Source organism: Aspergillus pseudotamarii (genome assembly GCF_009193445.1).
Source record: "Aspergillus pseudotamarii strain CBS 117625 unplaced genomic scaffold BDV38scaffold_47, whole genome shotgun sequence".
Taxonomy (NCBI): Eukaryota; Fungi; Ascomycota; class Eurotiomycetes; order Eurotiales; family Aspergillaceae; genus Aspergillus; species Aspergillus pseudotamarii.
The window spans coordinates 225,524-247,437 of record NW_022475061.1 but is presented as its reverse complement, the minus strand read 5'-3'; the positions used below and the strand labels follow the sequence as shown (position 1 = coordinate 247,437).

The 21,914-nt window shown below is 48.2% G+C and overlaps 8 protein-coding genes across 8 annotated transcripts; 4 read left to right on the top strand and 4 right to left on the bottom strand.

The window, feature by feature from the left end:
* Nucleotides 1–250: 250 nt before the first annotated feature.
* Nucleotides 251–2,188, top strand: BDV38DRAFT_273129 (flavin-containing monooxygenase; the record flags this gene model as incomplete). Its single annotated transcript, XM_032057621.1, has 3 exons — nucleotides 251–503; nucleotides 571–929; nucleotides 1,034–2,188. The coding sequence occupies 3 exons, from the start codon at nucleotides 251–253 to the stop codon at nucleotides 2,186–2,188; spliced, it is 1,767 nt and encodes a 588-aa protein (XP_031911158.1).
* Nucleotides 2,189–2,318: 130 nt separating this feature from the next.
* Nucleotides 2,319–4,876, bottom strand: BDV38DRAFT_294912 (Zn(II)2Cys6 transcription factor; the record flags this gene model as incomplete). Its single annotated transcript, XM_032062608.1, has 7 exons — nucleotides 2,319–2,857; nucleotides 2,916–3,090; nucleotides 3,145–3,320; nucleotides 3,377–3,650; nucleotides 3,749–4,290; nucleotides 4,344–4,783; nucleotides 4,830–4,876. 7 exons carry the CDS (start codon nucleotides 4,874–4,876, stop codon nucleotides 2,319–2,321), a joined length of 2,193 nt encoding a protein of 730 aa, XP_031911157.1.
* Nucleotides 4,877–5,354: 478 nt separating this feature from the next.
* Nucleotides 5,355–6,032, bottom strand: BDV38DRAFT_273127 (cupin domain-containing protein; the record flags this gene model as incomplete). The annotated part of the gene is made up of 1 exon (XM_032057620.1): nucleotides 5,355–6,032. The coding sequence occupies one exon, from the start codon at nucleotides 6,030–6,032 to the stop codon at nucleotides 5,355–5,357; it is 678 nt and encodes a 225-aa protein (XP_031911156.1).
* Nucleotides 6,033–6,537: 505 nt separating this feature from the next.
* BDV38DRAFT_294910 (pyrroline-5-carboxylate reductase family protein) lies at nucleotides 6,538–7,580 on the top strand (the record flags this gene model as incomplete). The annotated part of the gene is made up of 2 exons (XM_032062607.1): nucleotides 6,538–7,198; nucleotides 7,276–7,580. Exons 1-2 carry the CDS (start codon nucleotides 6,649–6,651, stop codon nucleotides 7,578–7,580), a joined length of 855 nt encoding a protein of 284 aa, XP_031911155.1. The 5' UTR covers nucleotides 6,538–6,648.
* Nucleotides 7,581–9,829: 2,249 nt separating this feature from the next.
* BDV38DRAFT_285293 (transmembrane amino acid transporter protein-domain-containing protein) lies at nucleotides 9,830–11,326 on the top strand (the record flags this gene model as incomplete). The annotated part of the gene is made up of 1 exon (XM_032060461.1): nucleotides 9,830–11,326. One exon carries the CDS (start codon nucleotides 9,830–9,832, stop codon nucleotides 11,324–11,326), a length of 1,497 nt encoding a protein of 498 aa, XP_031911154.1.
* A 3,711-nt stretch (nucleotides 11,327–15,037) lies between these two features.
* Nucleotides 15,038–17,084, top strand: BDV38DRAFT_285292 (uncharacterized protein; the record flags this gene model as incomplete). The annotated part of the gene is made up of 5 exons (XM_032060460.1): nucleotides 15,038–15,366; nucleotides 15,426–15,574; nucleotides 15,625–16,052; nucleotides 16,155–16,555; nucleotides 16,670–17,084. The coding sequence occupies 5 exons, from the start codon at nucleotides 15,038–15,040 to the stop codon at nucleotides 17,082–17,084; spliced, it is 1,722 nt and encodes a 573-aa protein (XP_031911153.1).
* A 337-nt stretch (nucleotides 17,085–17,421) lies between these two features.
* On the bottom strand, nucleotides 17,422–17,961 carry BDV38DRAFT_285291 (uncharacterized protein; the record flags this gene model as incomplete). Its single annotated transcript, XM_032060459.1, has 1 exon — nucleotides 17,422–17,961. One exon carries the CDS (start codon nucleotides 17,959–17,961, stop codon nucleotides 17,422–17,424), a length of 540 nt encoding a protein of 179 aa, XP_031911152.1.
* Nucleotides 17,962–19,274: 1,313 nt separating this feature from the next.
* Nucleotides 19,275–21,892, bottom strand: BDV38DRAFT_294908 (uncharacterized protein; the record flags this gene model as incomplete). The annotated part of the gene is made up of 8 exons (XM_032062606.1): nucleotides 19,275–19,767; nucleotides 19,863–20,113; nucleotides 20,161–20,598; nucleotides 20,647–20,939; nucleotides 20,999–21,459; nucleotides 21,556–21,671; nucleotides 21,725–21,748; nucleotides 21,809–21,892. The coding sequence occupies 8 exons, from the start codon at nucleotides 21,890–21,892 to the stop codon at nucleotides 19,275–19,277; spliced, it is 2,160 nt and encodes a 719-aa protein (XP_031911151.1).
* Nucleotides 21,893–21,914: the final 22 nt, after the last annotated feature.

Below are 21,914 nucleotides of genomic sequence, written 5' to 3'. Positions count from 1 at the left end.
ATTGCTATCATCATATGTGTGGGTTGCAAGTTATAAATATGGCGGACATAACAGAGTGTAGAAAATACAAAAATCGACCTTTTCGAAGAGAAAGAACGGTGCCTTATCATTAAGCATCATGTTTTCCATCTCACTACCTACCATTGGCACACTTTCAAACAGCCAAACCAACGAAGCAAAGACTTCCCAGGTCGAGGTTCACACAAAGGAAATCAAGTCTCCCACTGCGGTGCCCAACGCTGCCACCGAAATGGATCGCTCCGCCGCACAAAGCCCTGGATATCGTTTGGATCAGTACAAGCACAGCAATCCGTTGATATCCGAGCGTGCCATTGATCAGCCGAGACGCCTTAAGGTCATTTACATCGGCGCCGGAATTTCAGGCATTATTGCAGGGATCCAATTCATGAAGGCGGTTCCAGATCTGGATTTGGTCATTTATGAAAAGAATCCGGAGCTGGGAGGGACATGGTACGAGAATAAATATCCCGGTTGTGCGTGTGGTACGGCAGAGCCTTAACCCTGGCAGTGAACTTGGCCGATGTTTCCCTGAGCTGACCCTGTCAATAGATGTTCCATCCCATGCCTATCAGCTCAGTTTCGAATCCTGGACCGGATGGAGTCACTTTTTCTCGGGGTCACAGCAGATTCTTGAATACTGGAAGAGAGTGGCCCAGAAATATGATATTCGCAGACACATCAGGTTCCTGAGCCGGTGTGCAGGTGCACGGTGGAACGACGTAACAGGAAAGTGGTTTGTACAGATCCAAAATGTGGAAACAGGTGAAGCGTTTGAAGATTCTGCGGATATCCTCATGACCGGGACCGGGCTCCTCAACGAATGGAAGTGGCCAAACATCCCTGGGCTACAGAAATTCCAAGGGCCGTTGCTCCATAGTGCCAGATGGGATGAGAATTTCGATAGCAAGGTAGGCAACTTCATCGCCCCTCCCGACCTGCATTTCTTTCTGTCCTTCTTCAGTCTCACTTAAACATTTCTCGCCGACTCTCTAACCACTCTTTTATTCTCTAGGACAAGCATATTGCTGTCATTGGAGCTGGAAGCAGTGGTATTCAGATTGTTCCCGCTCTAGTTGATAAGGTCAAGGCCATGGACCATTATGTGCGCGGAAGAACGTGGATTTCCAACCAACACGGTGGAGATCGCCTGGCCACACGAACCAGTGGTCTGGGAGGAAATTTCGAGTATACCGAAGAGGAGAAATGGTCATGGCGAGAGGATCCGATTGCGTACACCAAGTACCGCAAACATCTCGAATTTGAGATACAGACACTCTACCCCAAATCGCAGCGAGGAAGCACTGTCCAGAAGGCTGTCACGGCTCAATATACAGCAGACATGCGGCGCAGGCTGGAGGCAAAACCCGAGCTTTTGGAGCAACTCCTGCCCGAATTTCCACCTCTTTGCAAGCGTCTGACCCCGGGACCTGGCTATCTGGAGGCTCTGACCTCCCCCAAAGTCAATGTGATCGGAAGTGCAATCACAGAGATTGATGAAACTGGAGTTATCACTGCAGGTGGTAAGCACCGGCCTGTTGATGCCATTATCTGTGCAACAGGCTTCGAGACTAGCCCCGGAAGCGGCTTTCCAATTATTGGTCGGAATGGAGTCAATCTTCGCCAACGGTATGCTAATCGTCCTGAGACATATCTCGGACTCTGTACGGATGGCTTTCCCAACTTCTTCCAGTCGCTCGGGCCTAGTTCCTTCCAAGGAGCGGGTAACTTGCTTATCATGATTGAGCAGCTCCATATATACGTCGCAGAGATTGTCTCTAGGATGGCGTACGACAATATCGGACAGGTTGAGCCCAAGAAACAGCAGGTCCAGAACTTTACCCATTTCGCGGAGAGGTACTTTGAGCGCACTGTTTACAGCGCGGAATGTGCCAGTTGGTATAAGTCGGCGCCGCCAGGGGCTTCCCTCGAGGAGCGAAAGAGAGGCCGAGTCACTGCTTTGTGGCCCGGAAGCAGCTTACACGCAGTAAAGGCACTGAAGCGTGTCCGATGGGAGGACTTTGAGACAAGGCCATGGGATGGCAACGAATTCGGTTGGTTTGGCAATGGCTGGACGGTGGGAGAGAAAAATCCACAGTATGAGGACGATTCCTTCACATGGTACTTGAATCAAACCGCGTTTGTTGACACTGAAGAGTTGAAGAGCTAGTTAGATAGTTACAATATGAGAATCTCTTGATATTAGACTAACGAAGCGTTTATCTATAGAGGTAGTCAGAGCCAAGGAGATCGTACATTAGCAGCAGGCTTCAATTGTCACGTAACGTATTCAACCTAACTCAATTATTGATGCCGTCCTGTTGCCCATCCAGCGTATTGGAACTATCTGAAAATGTCACCCAGTTCAGCACACTACACCCATCCAACATATCTACCACCGTCATCAGCTGTGCTGGGATCAACTCTGGTTCCCATTCATACGGATCCACTGGCCCCGAAGAACCGGCCATCATACCAGCATTCACATCCCCAATGCCTGAAGCAGCGCCATCGGACTGAACAGCCCTATTTGTACAAAACATTTCACTACCGCTCAAGTGTTCCCGCGCCATGACTTCGGCATCTGCAAGCTGAAGCCAATGGTTGCCATCGTTCATTGGTGCGTGCAGAGCCGTTGGCAAATTTTCTAACTGTTCCAGTGCCATCTTGTGATCCACAGCGACGAGGTTTCCCTCGCTAATAAAATGGTCTAGTATGTCAAACAGTGTACTTCGCAGATACGAGTAGTCCTCGGATGAGTTGAAGTTTACCAGGGTGGCCATATATATCACCAGGCCAGCAGAGACAGCGCTATCCAGATCGAATGGTAGAAATATCTCTAAGGACAAAAGGTCAAATGGGATGTACGTAGCAATTATCGCCGGGGATCATCATACCAAGTAAGTTCTGGTCTTGAAAGGCACGCAGTATATCAATTGTTTTATTTGCAGATTCGAGACACATTTGCAAGAGTAACTTCATAGCTGCCGGAATCAGCGTCGCAATATCTGCACACTCAAGTCGCTTTTCGAGGAGGCTGAAAAGAAATGGGCGAGTTGCCAACATGATACACTGTCGTTATGTGTTATCTCAGTGAAGCGATAGCCAGCATCACAACAATCATACCTGTTGGTACAGAATATTCAGATATCCCGAAACACGTGAAATGCCGTTCACTGATCCCTTCTCGGGCACTGGGAAATAACTGGCGAGCTCTGGGGCCACATTCGCAACACCTTGAAGCACTCTTTGTGTGCTCCTGACCAAATTAGAATCTATCTGGTGGTCCTTCCGATAGAGAGCTGGATCCGTATTAGTATCTTGAAGCGTGTTGCGTATGAGGGTTCGGCATTCATACTATCCATCACTTGACCAAATGCCTGAGATAGCTTGACATGCATAGTCATCGTGATACTCTTGGGGTGAGAGTCTGGATACGCGGGTAGCGGCGTACTGATCTCGTCGTCGTTGATCCCCAGTGGCACCCCCATCAGAACTGTAAACTGGCGCTCAAGGATGAAAACCGTCCACCACACATTCCGAGACCGTTGCGTTTCGCGTTCATCCAATGTTCCCGAAGGGATGTTGGTATGGTACCCATGGACTAGCAGCATTCGCAACGCTCTCCCAATCTATGGCCTCCTGGTCAGCACTCCTAGATCACCGACGTCCACACCACAACCCCGGTCTCCAGGGGCAAGAAGTGAGAACCAAGGAAAGATAGACTGACCATGTCATACGCAGGAGTTCTCCAATCAATAGACTGTAGGTACAAGGCCATTGAGCAAAACAACTCCGCCGATGTACTCGGATCTCTCCATAAGTGACAGTAATCTGGGAGCATCATGAAAGCCATCATGAATAGATTGGCCCCTGGTGGGACCCTGCCTCGGCGCTTTGTTCCAGTGAAAGCTTTCCCGAGAGCCATTATGACGCTGAAGTGGATAAACCATAACCCCGTTGTATGAACCTTCTCGGCTGGATTCTCGTAGAAATGATGCAACTGATCTAGGAAGGCCGATTCATCGAAAAGATGGAATATCTGGCCAGTATGGAACTTCACGGCGTTGGTAAGGAAGAGAGCGTAATCCAGCGAAGGAAGCTCGCTCATATCTGGGATGACAGTTGTCCGCAGGCCACTCCATCCTAAATCATATGTTGTGGCATCTGTATGCTGAGCCGCACTGGGAAAGGGACAGCTACGACAGGCTTTGTTGGTGAGATGAAGGAGGCGGATTGTCAAGGACCAATTTGATGTGTGTCCCAAGTAATCTATGCCCAGTCAAATCTGTTGGCTACCATCCTCAACGAGGGTCCGAACTTACGTGGATTCCCTGCCAAATCTCGCACGTATTTGGGCGGCCCCATGGAGAATGGGTTGAGTATTTCTGGCCCTTCTAACCCAGATCTGGAGATCGGGGACACATAACCGTTGCAGGTATTTGCCTGTCCATCCACCAGGCCGCCGCTGTGGTCGACAGGATCCATTACCGGAGGTTTTCTAGAACTGCTCGACAAGCGTTGGTGCAAGTCTTGGTTCTCTCTCTCGAGCTCCGCCGTCCTGCGTCTCAATTCTGCCAGGTGCTTCTTCGTAATCTGGATCTTATTTTCGTCGCCCTCGAATATGCACTGTGCTTTCCTGCGCTTGCAATTCCTGCACGGATGCTCGCCAGTACACTTTATCTTGTGTTGACGACATCGTAGGCAGCTGAGCCCAGTTTTACCAGAGTCAGTGAACAAGTCGTGCAGGGATTGGATGGACAGCCTTAAAACTTCGAAATATCTGGAGTTTGGGGGTTGAGGAAACCTACGCGTTGACTGCACGTCTGTTCGGGGGATCACCAAGGATCTTCTCCATGCAAGGCTAAAGTCGCTATATTCAGAGGAATGGGTTGAATGGGTCTGACAGCAGGGGCCTTGCTACTGACTTGACGTCGTCGGAGTACTAGTCCGCATGGATGGACATGGACAGCCTTTTAAGGGCACAACCCCGCAGTAAACTTGGCTTGGCTTGTCCTATGAGCTCCGGTCCAACTCCCGAGTGGCGCGTCAAAGATATACATCCACCCACTTAACGTGATAACCTGCCAGTCAAATATAGTTTACGAGCTTGTTTTGACCGAAACTCGCTTGACCAGCGTGTCTGGGCCTGGTTAAACCATAGCGCTATCCTCACTCGCCACTCAATTCGCAATAACAGCTGATTAACACATTACATTCAGGTAGAGCCATCAATCATCATTTGCTCGATTGCTTGCAAGATGCACTGTGCTATCCAACTGTTAGAAGCATCTCAGTGTCATCTATACCAACTTTTAATCTCGGAGTCTCGTATGTTACAGATGAGCCTTGGGCAGAGTACTACTTCCACGCCATGTCTTGCAAAGCCCCTGATCTGACATTCCAACGACAGGGTCGTATTTTGGCTTTGGAACACCCCACACCTTTTCGAAGTCACCTCCAGTCGCAATAAAGTCCCAGTCACCTCCATTGTAGGCTCCCATCATTGTAAACCCATCCAGCTTGATCTCGGATAACGCTTTCTTTGGGTTCTCAGCCTCAATTCCATGTCCCTTTCCCGGTGACAAGAGCGCGAACTCAGCTTCAGGCTTGGTATTGTGTGTCTTGTGTGCTACACCAGCAGGGATAATAAAAACATCACCGGCTTCAGCCTCCAGGAGAACACCGCCTTCCTCCCAAGCAGATCCGTGGGTGTTCAGTTCCATATCTGGCGAGGTATCGGCGACACCAAATCGTATACTGGCAGTCCCGGAAAGAACAGCCATACACTCGTGCGCCTTGGAATGGTAATGAGACAGTTGTGTTGGGCCGTAACGGAAGATCCAGTGAACATTCCAGTCATTCTTCGTAAACATATCCCAGACCTCGGCTGGGTCGCACTGAGCGCTGTTGTGTCGCTTGGCTAGAACATTCTTGTAGTGTAGGAGAGGTCTGGGCGAGTTGGGGATAAGATATGTGGGGAGAAGATGGTACTGCCTCACTTCAACAACCATTTTAATCGTTTCTTCCCCTCTTTTCGTTTTCGATTCTAGAGAGTGATTATGTTGACCGACCTTCGACCGGCGTTGCTTGTAGATGATGTGTTTGTGTGGTCTAGACGTGGGGGGGGATGGGATTACACGAGTGGCCTATCGCCATTGATATAGTAACAGCTCCGAGACGAAACCCTTACCCGTGTATCGGTATATTTCCTGACTACTGGAATCAAATACCATACGGCCCGAGGGTCATTTGCTATAGGCACTGCAATGTATACAGCAGGACGGAGCACTATTATTCTGTTATGCAGTCCATTTCCAATCAAAATGGGCTATTCAAAAAAAAAAAAAAAAAAAAAAAAACACCGGACATGCCACCCGACAGGATATACCCTAACATGATCGGTCATCCGTTCCGAAACCCCGTTTGTCGGATGGCAACACCGACATACCTCATCCACTAATATTCATACTTTCAACATTCATCACTACCCCACACATTACTAGCAGGTTAATGGTGCGGGGAGATGCTGAGTGGTTGAGTATTCCTATGCATTCGGTTCTATATATCGGGTCATACGTGTTGCTCACTGACTCTGTGCCACCAAAGTGCTGCCTAAACTGAGACGGTATGCCTTTCCTCAAAGAGAGCAAACTCGCCTTCATTGGCGGCGGCAACATGGCCTTCGCCATGATCAGTGGCATCATCACGCAGGGTGTTCCTAGACAGAATATCTGCATCGCCGAGCCCTACGAGGTCAACCGCAACAAGATAGCCGTCTTGGGCGTGCATACCACCACCTCCAATATTGAAGCGGGCAGCAACGCCGACATTGTCATCATTGCTGTCAAGCCCCAGGTCGCTAAGGTCGTCTGCGAGGAATTGGGTGCCGCATGGTCGCAGCGTGCGACTCTCCCGATTGTCGTAAGTATCGCCGCCGGAATTACGTTAGAGAGCTTGAAGGGGTGGCTGCGCACAAGTGACCGTCGCACGGCGCATGCCGTTCGGGTTATGCCGAATACTCCTGCGCTGTTAGGGCAGGGTGCCTCTGGCGTATTCGCCAGTGCCGATGTGACGGCGCAGGAGAAGGAGTTGGTGAATACATTGCTGGGCGGTGTTAGCCAAGAAACCGAGTGGGTAGATAAGGAGGAATTGCTCGATGTGGTGACTGGGCTGTCTGGTGAGTTTTAAATCGTTATTATCCTGATGTTCTTCTCGTATCTTTCGTGGATGAGGAACAGACTGAGTGATGTGAAGGATCAGGTCCTGCTTACTTCTTTATCATGGTCGAGCATCTGATCGCCAGTGCCACCGCTCTAGGTCTGCAGCAGGAGCAGGCCACTCGACTGGCTACTCAGACATGTTTGGGTGCTGGTAAGATGCTCGTCGCGTCGTCTTATAGCCCGACCCAGCTGCGCGAGAATGTCACCAGCCCTAATGGAACCACGCATGCCGCTCTGCAGACATTTGAGGTGCTAGGATTCAAACATATAGTGGAAAAGGCAGTGATAGCCGCGACGAACCGTGCAGCAGAAATAGGCAATAAACTTGGGAAGCTATAGATATTAGATACTACAGTGTGATGGAGCAATGCAAAGATATTACAAAGGTATGTCTAAAATGTGAAAAGAACTACCATTATGTGTTCCTTGATTTGAAGCTTCTTGCGTGGCCTCATCAAACACGTTCATGATTAGCTCGGAGATATATCACTATCCCATCTAATGAAATATGGCAACTCGGCGAGCAGTTGATGGTGTATGAACGGCAGCCGTTGTGTACGGTATTTCTTGGGGCTTGCCGTATGATGTATCATGGGTATGTTCAGAGACTCATAGCCAACTAGGATTCCACGGGATGTGCTTTGATAAAGGTTCTGGGATACGAAGCGCCACAATTTATGCACGTTCTAAAGAAAGACGAGGTGGTTCGGTGCGTCGTTCAAGGCCGAAGCGAACACTCGTCTTTCCATAGTCACATAGATGAGATGCATACCTGAACACCCTCTCAGGGAACACTGCGCTGCTTGGGTGGTCTATCCCGGGGGAGATTCCCTCAAGACAATATGAATGCTTCAAGTATTTCCCCGGCAGGCATAGTAGCTCAACACCCGATAAGGCATACATGTAGCATGTCCATCCTCGATGCTCTCAAGCGTGGCGCCCCGTCCGATGCGATGGAGCGGCGAGCCTTATTCCAGATCGCTACCGAATACGAATCTGTACCTTATCTTTCCCAGAGAACAGGCTGGACGAACTTGTTTATTCCGGCTTAGACCGCCCACACACTACCTAAGCAGATTGTTGGGGATCTGCGCCAGTACTGTCGACGGCATGTGCCCACAAAACGGAATATCCATGATGCAGCTTCTGCGCAAGGATACGGCTTTCCCACGGCCAGCAATTACAGGTAAACGCCCTGCCAATGTATTCCTTGTGCGCCGCATTGTCTACGTAATTTTGCGTTTCCTGCTTGCATCGGTAGCATTCCACTGGAATATCCACGATAGGCAGACAATCTCTCGGCCCGGCGAAAAGTTGTGGAGTACAACACGTCGTCTCCACATTGAGAGGTCCAAATGAACCTCATAGGCCTGACCATCAGCTGGGTCTTTCTATTGCACCCTGAGAACCTAGATTGTGAGACTGCCTTCAGCCGGCCCGAGACATACGATTGAAGAATCGATAGAAAAGTATATTCCGTTGGATCCGCGTTATCCCAAGAACCACATATCTAAGATCAAAACTCCCTGGTTGAACTATGAGCTAAATGCATATCACGTCTACGAATCTTACAACCCAATCACACCCTTTTGATAACGGTAGCAGAGACCGTTAATACTGCCATTGCCAGAAATGGTAGACTTCCGTTGACATCTCCGCAACTAATTGACTGGTGTAGAGGTTAGCATAGCTAGGACTCAAACACAGTGCTTCCTTCAAACCACCAGTGGAAACTCGTCCTCTTCTATTCCGTCTTTGGTAGAATAACTCTGGCATCAGGGCAATGGTAAAGGGCAACCAGGTTAGACAGCAGACTGCTCACCTTTACTCGGCATTGAAGACATTCAAGTTATCAGTGTGGGAAAAGTTGTCTCACAGAGGCTGCTGCATGTAGGGACTAACGCCTTATCGCAGGGCATGATAGTGATTGAACTTAATATCTGTAGCTAGATTCTCGGCCCGGCAAAGAGTCAAGGACCTCGGATTCCGGGTCCTTACACGTAAGTGAGTGGCCAGTAAATGGCCGATTTTGGCCGGAATGACTGAACAAAAAGAATCAACACGCGTCCTTACTATACATCCCGTCCGCTACCATGACTGCTCTCAAACTCTATGCTTACCGAGTTGATGAACTTCGAGGAGCGATGAGATTTTGTTATATCACTAAGAAACCTTCTCCAAACCAGAATTACTCCATCAGTATACATTACTCAGTCAAATTCTTCATTAATAAAACTGGTAGGACCTGGTAGAACGTTTGATGCGTGTGATATGGTAAAGTATATGGGCATGTGGCGCTCGTATTCGTAGCCGATGGCCTCATGAATGTTCAAGTAGGATGATAGAATCTTATTGATTGTCCGACTTGATAAGGTTCCATCCATTACCCCGTATTTGTTTCTCCATACTCCACCTTTCACTATGGGGATGTAGGTCCATGTGGTTCGGTCCGAGCAAATAAGCCTCCATTGCAATAGCTTTCCCCAAACACTAGGCGCATATAAACACCCCATTACCCTTACTTGCCCCTTTTCCATTCCATACAAAATCTATTTTCCCTTATTCGCACTAGAAGCACTTAGTTTATAATGAACAAATCTAAGGAATGCACGGTTCCCGATGGGCACGGCGTTGATGGTGAGGGTTGCCACGATTTGGCCCCTGGTGTGTGTCAGAAGCCAGCTGTTCAGGCACCTCAGGATCTATTCAATCAAGAAACGGGCGATGTCGACTTCTGCGGTGTCTCATGGCAAGGCGCTGCCATCCTCATTACCAAGTTTCAGATTGGCCTTGGTGCTCTCAGCCTTCCATCCACTTTCCACATTTTAGGTTTCTTCCCTGGCATCATATGTTTCATCGTCCTGGCTCTGATAACAACAGTGGCTGGCTATATGTGTGGGAACGCTCGGCAATACTATCCCCACATGCATAGCATTGGCGATGCAGCCGAGTTGCTCTTCGGAAAAGGAGCACGAGAGCTAGTCGGTGCAATATACTATGTCTATCTTGCCCTAGTGGCTGGAGCAGGAATGCTTGCCACTTCTGTCGCACTCAACACGTTGTCTGATCATGGTGCTTGCTCTATGATCTTTGTCGCTGTCACCTCGGCTAGTGCCCTTCTACTTGGGACGGGATTTAGGTCTCTAGAAAAGGTATCCTGGCTCAGCTGGATTGGCGTTGCTGGCATTATCATCGCCATTTGGATCACAGCAATCGCATGCCTCACCCAAAATCGACCAGCCGCAGCCCCGTCGACTAGCCCGATCAACCTAGACATCCGTGTCTTTCCCAACGCAAGTTTCTCCGAGGCAATGGCAGCAATATCCAGCCAGTTATTTACCCTGGGTGCATCAGGCACATTTTTCTCCGTTTCGGCAGAGATGAAGAGTCCCGAGCTTTTTACCCGCTCCCTGATCCGTGGTCAGTCATTTATTGTTATAACAAATATAGCCATCTCTTCTATTATGTACGCCAAGGTTGGTCAGTATCTCGCAAGCCCGGCCCTAGGATCAGCTGGCCCATTCATTAAAAAGATCTCATATGGCATCGCATTACCAGGCTTAGTTGTAACGGCCGTTCTCTGGAGTCATGTTGCGGCAAAATACTGGTTCGTCAGGATTCTTCGCGGCACGCCACATCTTCAATCTAATACCGTCGTGCACTGGTCTGTCTGGGTTGGATCCATGGTTATCACCGTGATATTTGGATTTGTCATCGTTGGAGTCGTACCCTTCTTTGACAATTTCTTGAGCTTAGTTGGCGCACTTGTGAATCCCGTCTTCACTAACATTGTTCCTGGCTTCATGCTTCTTTATTTTCTTGCTAAAAGACCTACAAGGGCGGTAGATGGGGTTCAGCATATAGACACGGAACGCTCAGTTTCAGTGAGAAAGTGGCTACTGGAGGCATTCAAGGCATATCGAAATGGGTGGAAGGAAGTCATGGTGCTTACTCTTGCATGTTTTATGATACTCACGGGGGCACTTATCATCGTTGGAGGTACTTATGCGACGGTTCTAGTGATCAAGGCATCCTATGACGAAGGAAGAGTATCGGGAGTCTTCTCGTGTGCAGACTCCTCCTAGGCTGCTTAGCAAAAGCAATACTGCGTCTTCGATTGAGTGTCACGATGCAATGTAATAGTTTGCTCTCCGTTTCGATTGATGAACAACACAACATTGAGGTACTAGAGAGATACGCTACAGACCGATATCTGTACCCCCCCCCCCCCCCCCCGGTCCCATGGAGCATCTCTCAGTAAAGATCGCGACCCGGTGAGTGCGGTTAGCCAAGTTTTACGAACGCATCTGCAACGGCCTAAGCTACTTGTATGGTCTTTGCATCTATTTTTGACCTCTTTCTTCCACTATGCATCTTTCAGGCGTGGGAAGTTGGCTGTAGCCAATATCCTGTTATTCAGCGACTCGCACTAGACTTGGATGCGTCTTTGTTACTGGACTATTGGTACGGTCGTCAGGCCGGTAGGAAGAAGAGAAGGTGTTGATTTTGTGCAACCGATACAGAGCGTTCTGGTCAGCAAACCATAAATTGATGATGCTCAGCAGGAAATGACGGTCTATCTTTAGCTCTGAAGGTATCCAGTTGTTTGAGAAGGATATTTGAAGTTCGAAAATGCAGTATCTTGCGTCACAATGAGAGAGGCCTTCGGATTTCCGTAACCGCGGAGCCATGCATGATGACACTTGTTAGTATTACATCAATTAAGGCAAGCCATTGCGGCCAATGCGCATTGACCATTTTTCTACATTTTCTAGATTCATTTTATCCTTTTTCGTCAAGCTCTTTTACCGCGTGGCTGGCCGCCTTTGGTTAGTTAATACTACGCGGACTACGCAGATAACGCAGATAACGCGGAGTATGTAGATTATGGATACTACGCGAACTCTGCAAACTACGCGGACCACACGGATCACACGGACTATATAGACTAGTCACTATACAGTTCTGTCAGACTATATAGACCAAGTAGACTAAGTCGATTAAGCAGACTAAGTAAGTATAGTAAACCTATTCTGCCGGCTGTAACAAGTTACAGATATAGGAAAATGTGATGTGCGTTGGCCGCAATGGCTTGCCATACATCAATAGTCCTTACTATAGAAAGGTGACCTCCTTTCCTTGTCCGATAAAATGCTAAAGGTCAGTGATCTCTAGAGTATCTGTCTATTCACCTCTCCCGGAATCTTCATCAATCCCAGATAGCATCATTGCCTGAATGGTCTGAGCAATGTTTCGTATCGCTTACCATTCGCTCATCTCAGTTATATGGAATCCCGTCAGGTGCTACCTTGATCACCGTGCACCTTTCTGCGTGGTGAATTGGCTGGTTACTATTTCTATTACATGATTGCATTGCACATTGCAGAGAGCTGAGATGGTTTAGAAGAGCACCTACGTGGCAGTTCACGCCCAACTAAAACAGTAGATGGAGCATTAGAACGGAAACGATAACGACAGTCATGTGGCAATATAGGAATACCTTCTCAGTTTTAAATACCTATTTGTCTACGCACATTGTTACGTATGTCAAAATTGATCTATTATAACTGATCTTGGATACAGTTAACTCGGGTATACACATTTCAGAGTCAGCTTCACCGTTACCTTACCCATAGACATTTTCCCTCAACCTAAGCGCGTCTTGTCAGGGTACTCTTTTGGTCTAACCCGCACTTTCCAATTTCTACCATTCTGTGATGAGGACACATCCGCTTGTTCGGGGATTGGTTGATTGTCCTTCCTCGTTCAGGCCCTCGGGGGGTATCGCCATGCCTAACCATCCTCAGAATCCAGTGCATCGTATGCTCGAGGGATCGATTCTGCTTTGAGCGGGAAGCGTCGATACTATCGAACAGTCCCTTTATTCTCATCATGGACGTTGATCCACAACACCCCTCCCAACACATGTAGTGATACGGCTATTTTTGACTGCATGGTAAGGAAGAAACCCTGTGATACTGAAGTCGATTGATGACTTGAGTATATATGACAAAACGATAATCTCCCAGCTCAGCACAAAGTCCGCCCGAGCTTCTGCGCCAGATCAAAACATTTTTGAGCAGCTGCAAGTCAAATGATATTATATTTATATTTAAAAAATATAATATTAAAAATTATACGGGATCTTCTATAGGCTGGCCGCCCACCCCATAGAAGATCCCGAGAAGGACCACCAAAGCCATCTTGTAGATTTTAGGCAAAGGCCTAAGATAGGAGAAATTGAATTCTGAAAACCATTAAACTTCACCATCAATCAAGGCCAATACTGAACCAAGTCGAACTGAATCTAACCATAGTGAGTACAGGCCTAGTAGCAGGGATCTATCCCCGGATCACTAGCCAGTTACAGTTAACCCCAACTGACATCTTGGCCCACAACAAGTCGCCTTCCCGGAGCCATGCGGACCATCTCCCGCAATATATTTCTGCGGATCCATGTATCACTTCAGAAACCTTCCTTCTCAACCAACACTTCCCTTTCCAGGACAGATCAATATGTTTCTCTTTGTTTTGCTAGATACGAGGTGGTGCATAATGATCTTGATCGGCTTCAAAAAGATCAGCCACATGGGCTGAAGTTTTGCTAGGCCTCGCTATGGATCAGGTTCAGCTCCAATATTAGAACCCGTACATATGGATTGGGTTTGGATATTGGATCCAAAATTCAAAATCTAGAAATCTATTTATATATAAAATTCCGAATTAAACTATAGTGAAATATATAACAGTACTGTAAAACAAACATTTAATCCAAGAGAGATATATAAATAACATACCAAACTTCGAATCGAATTAAATCTAGAGATAGATTATAAATATATACTGTAAAACGAAAATAACTACACATTGTCACCAAACCACCCCAAACCGAGTGCACTGTATTCCTTCACCCTTTCTAGGTTAGGGCGTCCAATGTCGAAGGGCACTGTGATCCGATCTTGGCTACTATATCCGGGTGTTCAGAATTTGGAGAACACCTGCCTCTCCCAGAGGCCGTCGAAGGTACCCTGAGTGTCCCCGAACAAACAGAAACCCAGCACTACACATGCCTCGAGAATATTGAGCTGAAGGGATTTATTTCCCGTGAGTACGATGGACCAACGAATGACAGGCCTAAGGTCGAGGTAACGATGATGAAGCAGGTTCTTCACATGGAAAGTATATTCACTGGTTAGCATCAGGGGCAAACAGTTGTCAATCTCATTATATAGTACAACGGAGTGGATGCGGCATACATTTGCTGGCCAACCAATCTCAATAATGGGCCATGGCCCAGAATTCAATTTCCGAATGGCTCGAGCAGGGGTAAAAAGGCACAGGATGGGGTTATCGCTGAATCGCAATGATCATATTCATTACAGTAGAATGTGTCAGGGTAGAATGCGAAGCATGGCTTTTCGAGGTCATACCAATAGTATGGATTCCGTCGTTGATAAATTTTACCGGAATTGGATATGAAACAGGTCATCAAGATGTGTAAGGCAATAAATAAGCCAGAGTGATCCCGAAACAAAGACATAGACCCAAACAGCGTTTTGAATGATTCCAATTTAGCCGTAACTCCTTTTCGTGGCTTAAAATTGAGATCACATCAATATATGCACTCATTCCGTAAGAACAAAGATAATGTTTTCAACAGGTAAGTGGCCCACGCGGACGAGTGCTGAGACGGGTGTGGTTCGGGCTCGGTAGAAAGGCCTTCCAGGCCTAGCGTTGTATTCCTCCTAGGAGCACCCTTTACAATGGCGGTGTCTGTGCTGCTCGGGATAGGATTCATGCTGGGTCACTACTTCTTCTACCACAGTCTGGATGGTCAGCCGACACCAGACGCCGACTACAACATCTGGGGGGACTCGTTCAGCGTCTCGGGCCAGCAGGGTAACATCGGGATTGGCTCTCTGTTTGCCCTTCTGGTGAAAACAATGCTTGGCCTTGCGATCGTCACCGCGCTTGATCAGGTTACTTGGAGGCAGATCCGAGAGGAGCCCACTAAGGTGGCGACGGTTGATGATGTACTGTCGATTCCCACTGCTCTTTTCTCCCTCGCCAACCTGAAGCTGTGGCGGCGCTACCCTCAGGCTATTCTTACTGGTATTATTCTTTGGTATTGCAATTTCCGAGAGCTTTACATTGATACCCAAGCTCTAACAGCTGCACGTCTAGGCTTCTCTCGATCATATCTGTTATTGCACCCGCAACCCTGACGGTTCGATCAACGTCATATAGCGAGACGAGCGCAGAGCGAGTGCCCCATGTAGACTTTGCGAGTTTAAAGCTGGCGAGATTTGGGAAATCGGAGAATGGGGTTTCCTGTATGATAGCCCCCAGCTGGATGTTCAGATGATCGCTCAGTCTGCTTCAGTCGGGGGAGACATCCTTTCCATCATTCCACCCTTCCCCAACTCTTCCTGGCACCTCGATTTCGATGGGCCTGCTCTGGATTACCACAATCTCGACCAGTCTTTCCGAAATAAGATCATCGAGAACGTCAAAGTAAACAATAACTGCTCGGACGGGACGGTATACGGATATCTGTCGTGGGTCCGGACAGCGTATGATTGGGAGGGGCAATTCCACCAGGTGACGGTTCCAGACACCATTGTGCCTTTCGACAAGGATACCGGGACTCTCCAGACAGTGACTTTAGGGCCCGCGTACGCGTCTTCTGATTATGGCACGGCACCCCTGACACTCTATGTCGCCGCTTTTCCGGGAATGCTCAAGCGAACGTATGCCTACAAGTATTGGGACGAAGACAACTGCCCCAAGCCCAGCACTTTTGTTGCCAACGTGTAGCCTTCACAACGCCTCGTATTCAGGGAATTTCACGTTTGCCAGTGGAGCGCAGCTGGAGGTGAATTCTACGCGGAACCGGTACTTAAATAATGTCAGTTGGATAAAATCAACGGTGAATATCTCAACACCGCAGAGGCACGAATGAACGCTCAGTATAAGCTTAACAGCCTGTCCTACCAGGCCATTTTGGATGCCCCGGGTCGTGTTCTGGTAGGCACAATCGGTCTCGCTCAAAGGCGAATGCCTGCAGGAGTGATGTCTGCCCCAATAATCACCCACGGACTGAATATGACCGATACCACCGTCATGTCCACAGTGATTGCTTCGGCGTCGGAGCTGGCATTCCTGTCGAGCTATATCCAGGATAATGGGCCAGTGGATCCCGCCGGGGGTCTGTCGACGACAGTCCGCAGCATCGCTGAAAGGAGTCTCCCCGAGCTTATCGAGGAGGTTTTTGAGAATATTACACTGTCCATGATGAGTTCAGACAGTCTTCAGTATGTGTCAAGATATTATACTCACCTCTTCTTCTGTCAATAAATCCATTTCCTTCTATACTATACCCTACCCCCTGCTTCACCGAAACTAACACCAGCCCTCTTGATTCCCAGGTTCAACTACTCCTCCCGTCTCGCCCCCGACAACGTCCCCGTCACAACCACCCAAATCGTCAATCTCTACTCGTTTTCCAAGTCTGTCCTCTGGATAACATATGGCGTCGCCCTGCTCCTGACACTAGGTGTTGGGGGCGTTGGCCTGCATGCACATGTCTCCAGCCACGGCTCCTACACTACCAAGTTTTCGACAATTTTCCGGACGACACGCGGGGCCACTTTATCGACATCAATCGAGGCTACAGATGAAAACGGCCAGGATCCGCTTCCAATGTATATCGCAAAATCCACTATTGCGCTTGCGGGTGCGACAGGGGCTGATAGCAATGATGGTGTCGTGTCCGGCGCTTCAGGGTCAGATAGACGAAGACTGCCGTCTCATGCTGCTGAGCAACGTGAGAGTGATGAGTAGATCCCAGATCGGTTAATGAATTTATTATCTTAATTTAGTCGAGGCCGGTCAGGTTAATTTATAGCTAGGTTACAGCAGGTAGGCTATGCCACTCTAGTATAACTGTATATCTGCCGTGTGCTGTACTCTGCCTACAAATGTCTGTACGTACAGGGACCATTATTATCTAGGGTTCATAACACAAGGTTAGTTGATCAGGAATATTGGGTCCGGACTCTAGTAAAGAATTGACGCTGGGCTCATCTATCTGGCCTCAAGTCGAGCCCGATTTAGCCCAATTCCCTTGTACCACTCCATTGAAACATGCACTCAATGATTCTGCCAGATAGCACCCATTCTAGTGTAAATGTGTCCACAGATACCGCACCATTTCCGCACAATGAACCCTGTCTGTCTCCGTTGCACTGTTCCATTTCCAGTCCCACCCTGTATGGTTGGTCAAATCGTTTCGCACAGAGAGGTAATAGACCTCTGACTCCGGCGCCGACACCGTCAGCTCCGGATGATAGAACGCCACTACGTGGTACTCCATCCTATGTCTAGTGCCATCACCCCACATGCGTTTCAGTTCTTTCATTGTGTTCACATGAAACCCGAACGGCTTACTCCGCTCCACGTTGTTGTCGTACCGGATCGACCAGACCATGCGATTGAAATCCCACTTCCCGGATGGATGACACTCCTCGTAGCTGCAAAAGTTGCCTGCATCGTCCCAGTCGCACGTCCCGCGGATGCCAGTGACGTAGCGGCCAACTGTGGTGCGGTCCATCTTGTTGGTTATCAGGTCGACTTTGGAGTTCATGATTATTTCGTAGGAGATGAACTCGTAAGAGTCTTGGAGGGGAGTGTGGGTGGGGATGTGCTGTTCGCGGGACATTCTTTTCTGATGATATGTGTAGCTTGTTTGGAAATGGGTACTGTGTTGTATGCCTGAGTAAGTAGTGAAATTGACAGAGAAAACTGGACGTGAGGCCGAGCGTGCACATCAGGTCCAGTGGGATATGGCTGGTGTCAGATGACTGGCAAGGATCATGGACTTAATTTTCCAGGATATGCATCCTTCAAGCGATGATCTTTCCCAATTGCATTGATGGCCCCGCGGGTCTTCCAGAAGCCGTGAATCTCGGTTGATTGCTGAGTTGGCTATGGCCGGTGCTACAACACCACTTGTCATGAAAATGCTGTGTGCAAAGACCGGGCATCTCGATTGTATCAGCAGGCACCACATCGAGGTATATTATATTGATAGGGGCTTCCGCCCGGCGGCCTAAGGCGCGAAAGCAGGCTCTTCCAGGCCGCTAGGCTGGCCCACAACGCCTAGTAAGTATAAATACCTAGCCTAGATAGGATAGGGATAGTTCTGGGTCAAAACTTTCCGGGCACGGCGCAAAACTACACCAAAATATACATCCAACCAGCGTATTTATATAGACAGCATTGTTTGGAAAGTGTATTAAAATTTTGGTGTGGTTTGGCGCTGCTAAAGTTGCACAGGGATCGGGTTTTTCATAGGTCTCCCCGTACCCAACCCAAAACCTGCTAGATTTAGGCCTCTCCGACCCGCGGGTTCCCTGCAAAAGCTAGACTAAGCCTACATAAGGTAGTGCTTATTTATCATATATCTAATATATTTTTTGGCTTAGCCGAGAGTTTTCAAATCTTTATATCTCTATTAATTGTATATATATAAAATAGATCTATATAAAATTATAAAACAATGCTAGATTTTCGGTCCACATACTGCCAAGAAATCCCCGCGCGGGTTTTCCGGGTTGGGGTCGGGTCTAGCGGGGAACTTGTGTCACTTTAAATATTATATGTTTAAGTAGCTAATTATCAAGTTATTAAAAAATTATTTTAGAAAGTAATGGATTACTATACAAGAAAATAATACTATAGAATTACAAAGTAATTAGCTTTATATCTATACTACGTTAATTTAATTTTGATACTATTTGTATTTATCTAATATCAATTAATTTCAAATCTTCATAGAAATTCAAGGAAAATTCTCCAACATATATAGAACCTAATTTCTGGCTACAGAAGAGATACTCTTTGAAATACTGTATGGATTGTAAGTTTATAACAGTTGTATCTAGTGGTAGTTGACCTTTGTACCATGTGTTTCCCCTATAGAAATGAATTGGACAGAGAAACAAAGGAATGTCTCTATTAGTTTTATAATACTTAGCCTCTCCAACCCTCATCCAGAATATTGAAATCCGACTCCTGAAGTAACCCCATTATAGCTCGATTACTAGAAAACCACCCATCCAACTCCGCCTCATTTCCCACCCACATCATCGGCTCCTCCCTCTGCTTAGATTCCCGTCTGATAAAATCACGCCTGGGGTCTGTGCCCAAAGATTGTGATCCCGGTTGATGGACAACACCAGAAACCTGTGCTGGCAGTCCCAATGCAGCGAGATACTCATCCATCTCGGCACACGCTGGTGTCTGGCCTGGTTGCTGGGATGTGCGGAACTCTATGTAGCGCAGTGCTACGTTGTAGAGGACTAGGAAAAGACGGTACATTCTAGCGGCAGCATCTGAGACCATTGGTGCCAATTTGATGGATTCGACAAAGGCATGTAGGTGAGGTAGGTAGCTTTGATCCTGGGTTTCGATTATGTGGCAAAATATGACGATGAAGGGGGAAAAGGGTGCGAAGAGGAGGGTCCTTAGATGCGATTATATACGTTAGTAACTTACGACGAGATGATGCGGTATTGGGGCTTTATTCGCCCATGGTTTCATCTGGATATACAACCATACCAATGAATATACTTGGCGAAGTAGATACTGCCGAGATTGCGTATCACGTCAATACAGTCGTGGTGTCTCTGCAACGTCGCCTTGGCGGCCTTGATGCAGTTTAAGCTGAAGGTTGTGGAAGAGTCTTTTGTGGGTGGAGCGGCCCGATAAACCAGTGTGAGAAGCGATAGACGGAGAACGTCGTCCGAGAAAGCAAAAAAGTTCATCAAGTCTTCACCAGAGGTCTCGCTGGCAGTTTCAATCCATTGATTCTATGCAATATTAGACTCTTTCATTGATCAACCTACTCGTGACTTACGTGGGTATCACGAGTTGCCTTTTCCAATGCCTGAAGGTCATTCACCAGGATCTGCACTCGATCGTGCCGTACTGTGTCGGGTTGAGCAAGGGAGGAGGGACTATATAGCATCGCGTATATGCTGCCCTGGCATCGCGCACATTCGATCCACAAGGGGAAGTATGCCATGACAGGTGCATGGCTGAAGCTGTTTACTGAAGGCCGAAGTATTGTTATCTCACAATCTGGAATAGTCGAGGCCCGCCCAAGGCGAAGTGATAGGCTCTTGTCCAGAAAGTAGACGCTCCAGAAGAGGAATAGTTTGTATTGTATGGTGCCTTGCGAGTCAGCCTTCATGGACGCATTCCGATGATAGCCGAGTGTCTGGCATAGCTCGGACGCCTTTGATGAATATGTCCAGGACATAGAAGGCTTCGAGAGCTCTATGAAGTGGAAAGCCTGCGAACAGGTGAGATCCAGCAACCAATCACAAGACGAGATACTTACACCAAATATAAGTGCGAGGATTGCGTTCGAGGTTGCAGGTAGATGCAGAGGCAAATCAGCTAGCGCGGCTTCTAGATTGGCTCGACATAGATCCGCAAAGCCGGAGTATGCTTCGCGATGCTCCTCCGGCAGTTGGAATGCATAGTCCGAGAACAGAGAGTGTAGACCGGCATTCACAGTTATGACATCAATGCCAGGATAATCATCCGAGAAGTAGACACCGAGGCACATGTCTGAAAAGTGATTTAATTGAAGAAATTCATAGATCCAACCAGTACCGGCGAGGCTTTGGGCTACGATAAAGGTGGGTTAGATATGATACGTGCTCATGACAGTCCCAACCGGTACTCACATTTCGCAAGACGGATCAGGGCAACAGCCTTCTCAATGGGAGGCAGCTCGAGGTCGTTCAGTCGGGGACGGTTTGTAGGGGGGAAGTGAGGGTCAATTATTTCGCTGGAGGCAGTCTGCTTTTTGAGTGTCGCAACGGTATGAGCAAGTGCATCGAGAGTCTCGCGCATCTCTAGGCTGCAGTCTTGCACAGCGTCTGGGCTCACGAAGGTTTGCAGAAAGTCGTTTGCAAAAGCCGAGTGGGCCGTCAAGGAAGAGTCGCCTTCCACGACGGGCCCAGCAGCCAAGTCGGCCGGGGTTGCCTGGCCAGATACCGCTGGGGTGGAATGCGTCTCGTTGGATAGGGGTTGTGTACCCCTTGGTAGCTGCGGTCGTTCGGGCTCGGGCCGGCTGACTTTGAGATCGTTCAGAATTTCAATTATGCCATCCAGTCGGCGTTCGATGTGGTCAATTTTCCTTTCACTGCACGGTGAGAGTATGGTCATTCAGGTGCATCCGAAAATGACAACCTAACAAGATGGCACAAAGGCCATGAGGCTGCGCAGGCGGAGCACATACTACAGAGGGGTGAAGTGGATGCGAGTGCGCTTCTCTTTGACCTTGATTTCGGCATGTGTACACTCAATGCTCCTGTGCTCACAATGCGAACACGGGTGCTGTCGGTTACAGCGTATCTAGAGCAAATCAGGCTCTAACCTACCAAGTGCAACGTGGCGTCGAGGCATACCTTGCGGGATCGACAGGCATCGCACTGTGTATGAGTTAATGAACTATGGCGATAAAGGTTCAGGAGCTCAGAGGGATGACAAACAGCTCGCGGCATGAGAAGATTCCGGTTGGTCGAGGATACGGCCTCGGGAACATCGGATTCACCGAGGGGATACGTAGCCTCCATGATGAGAACGGAAAAGTAGAGA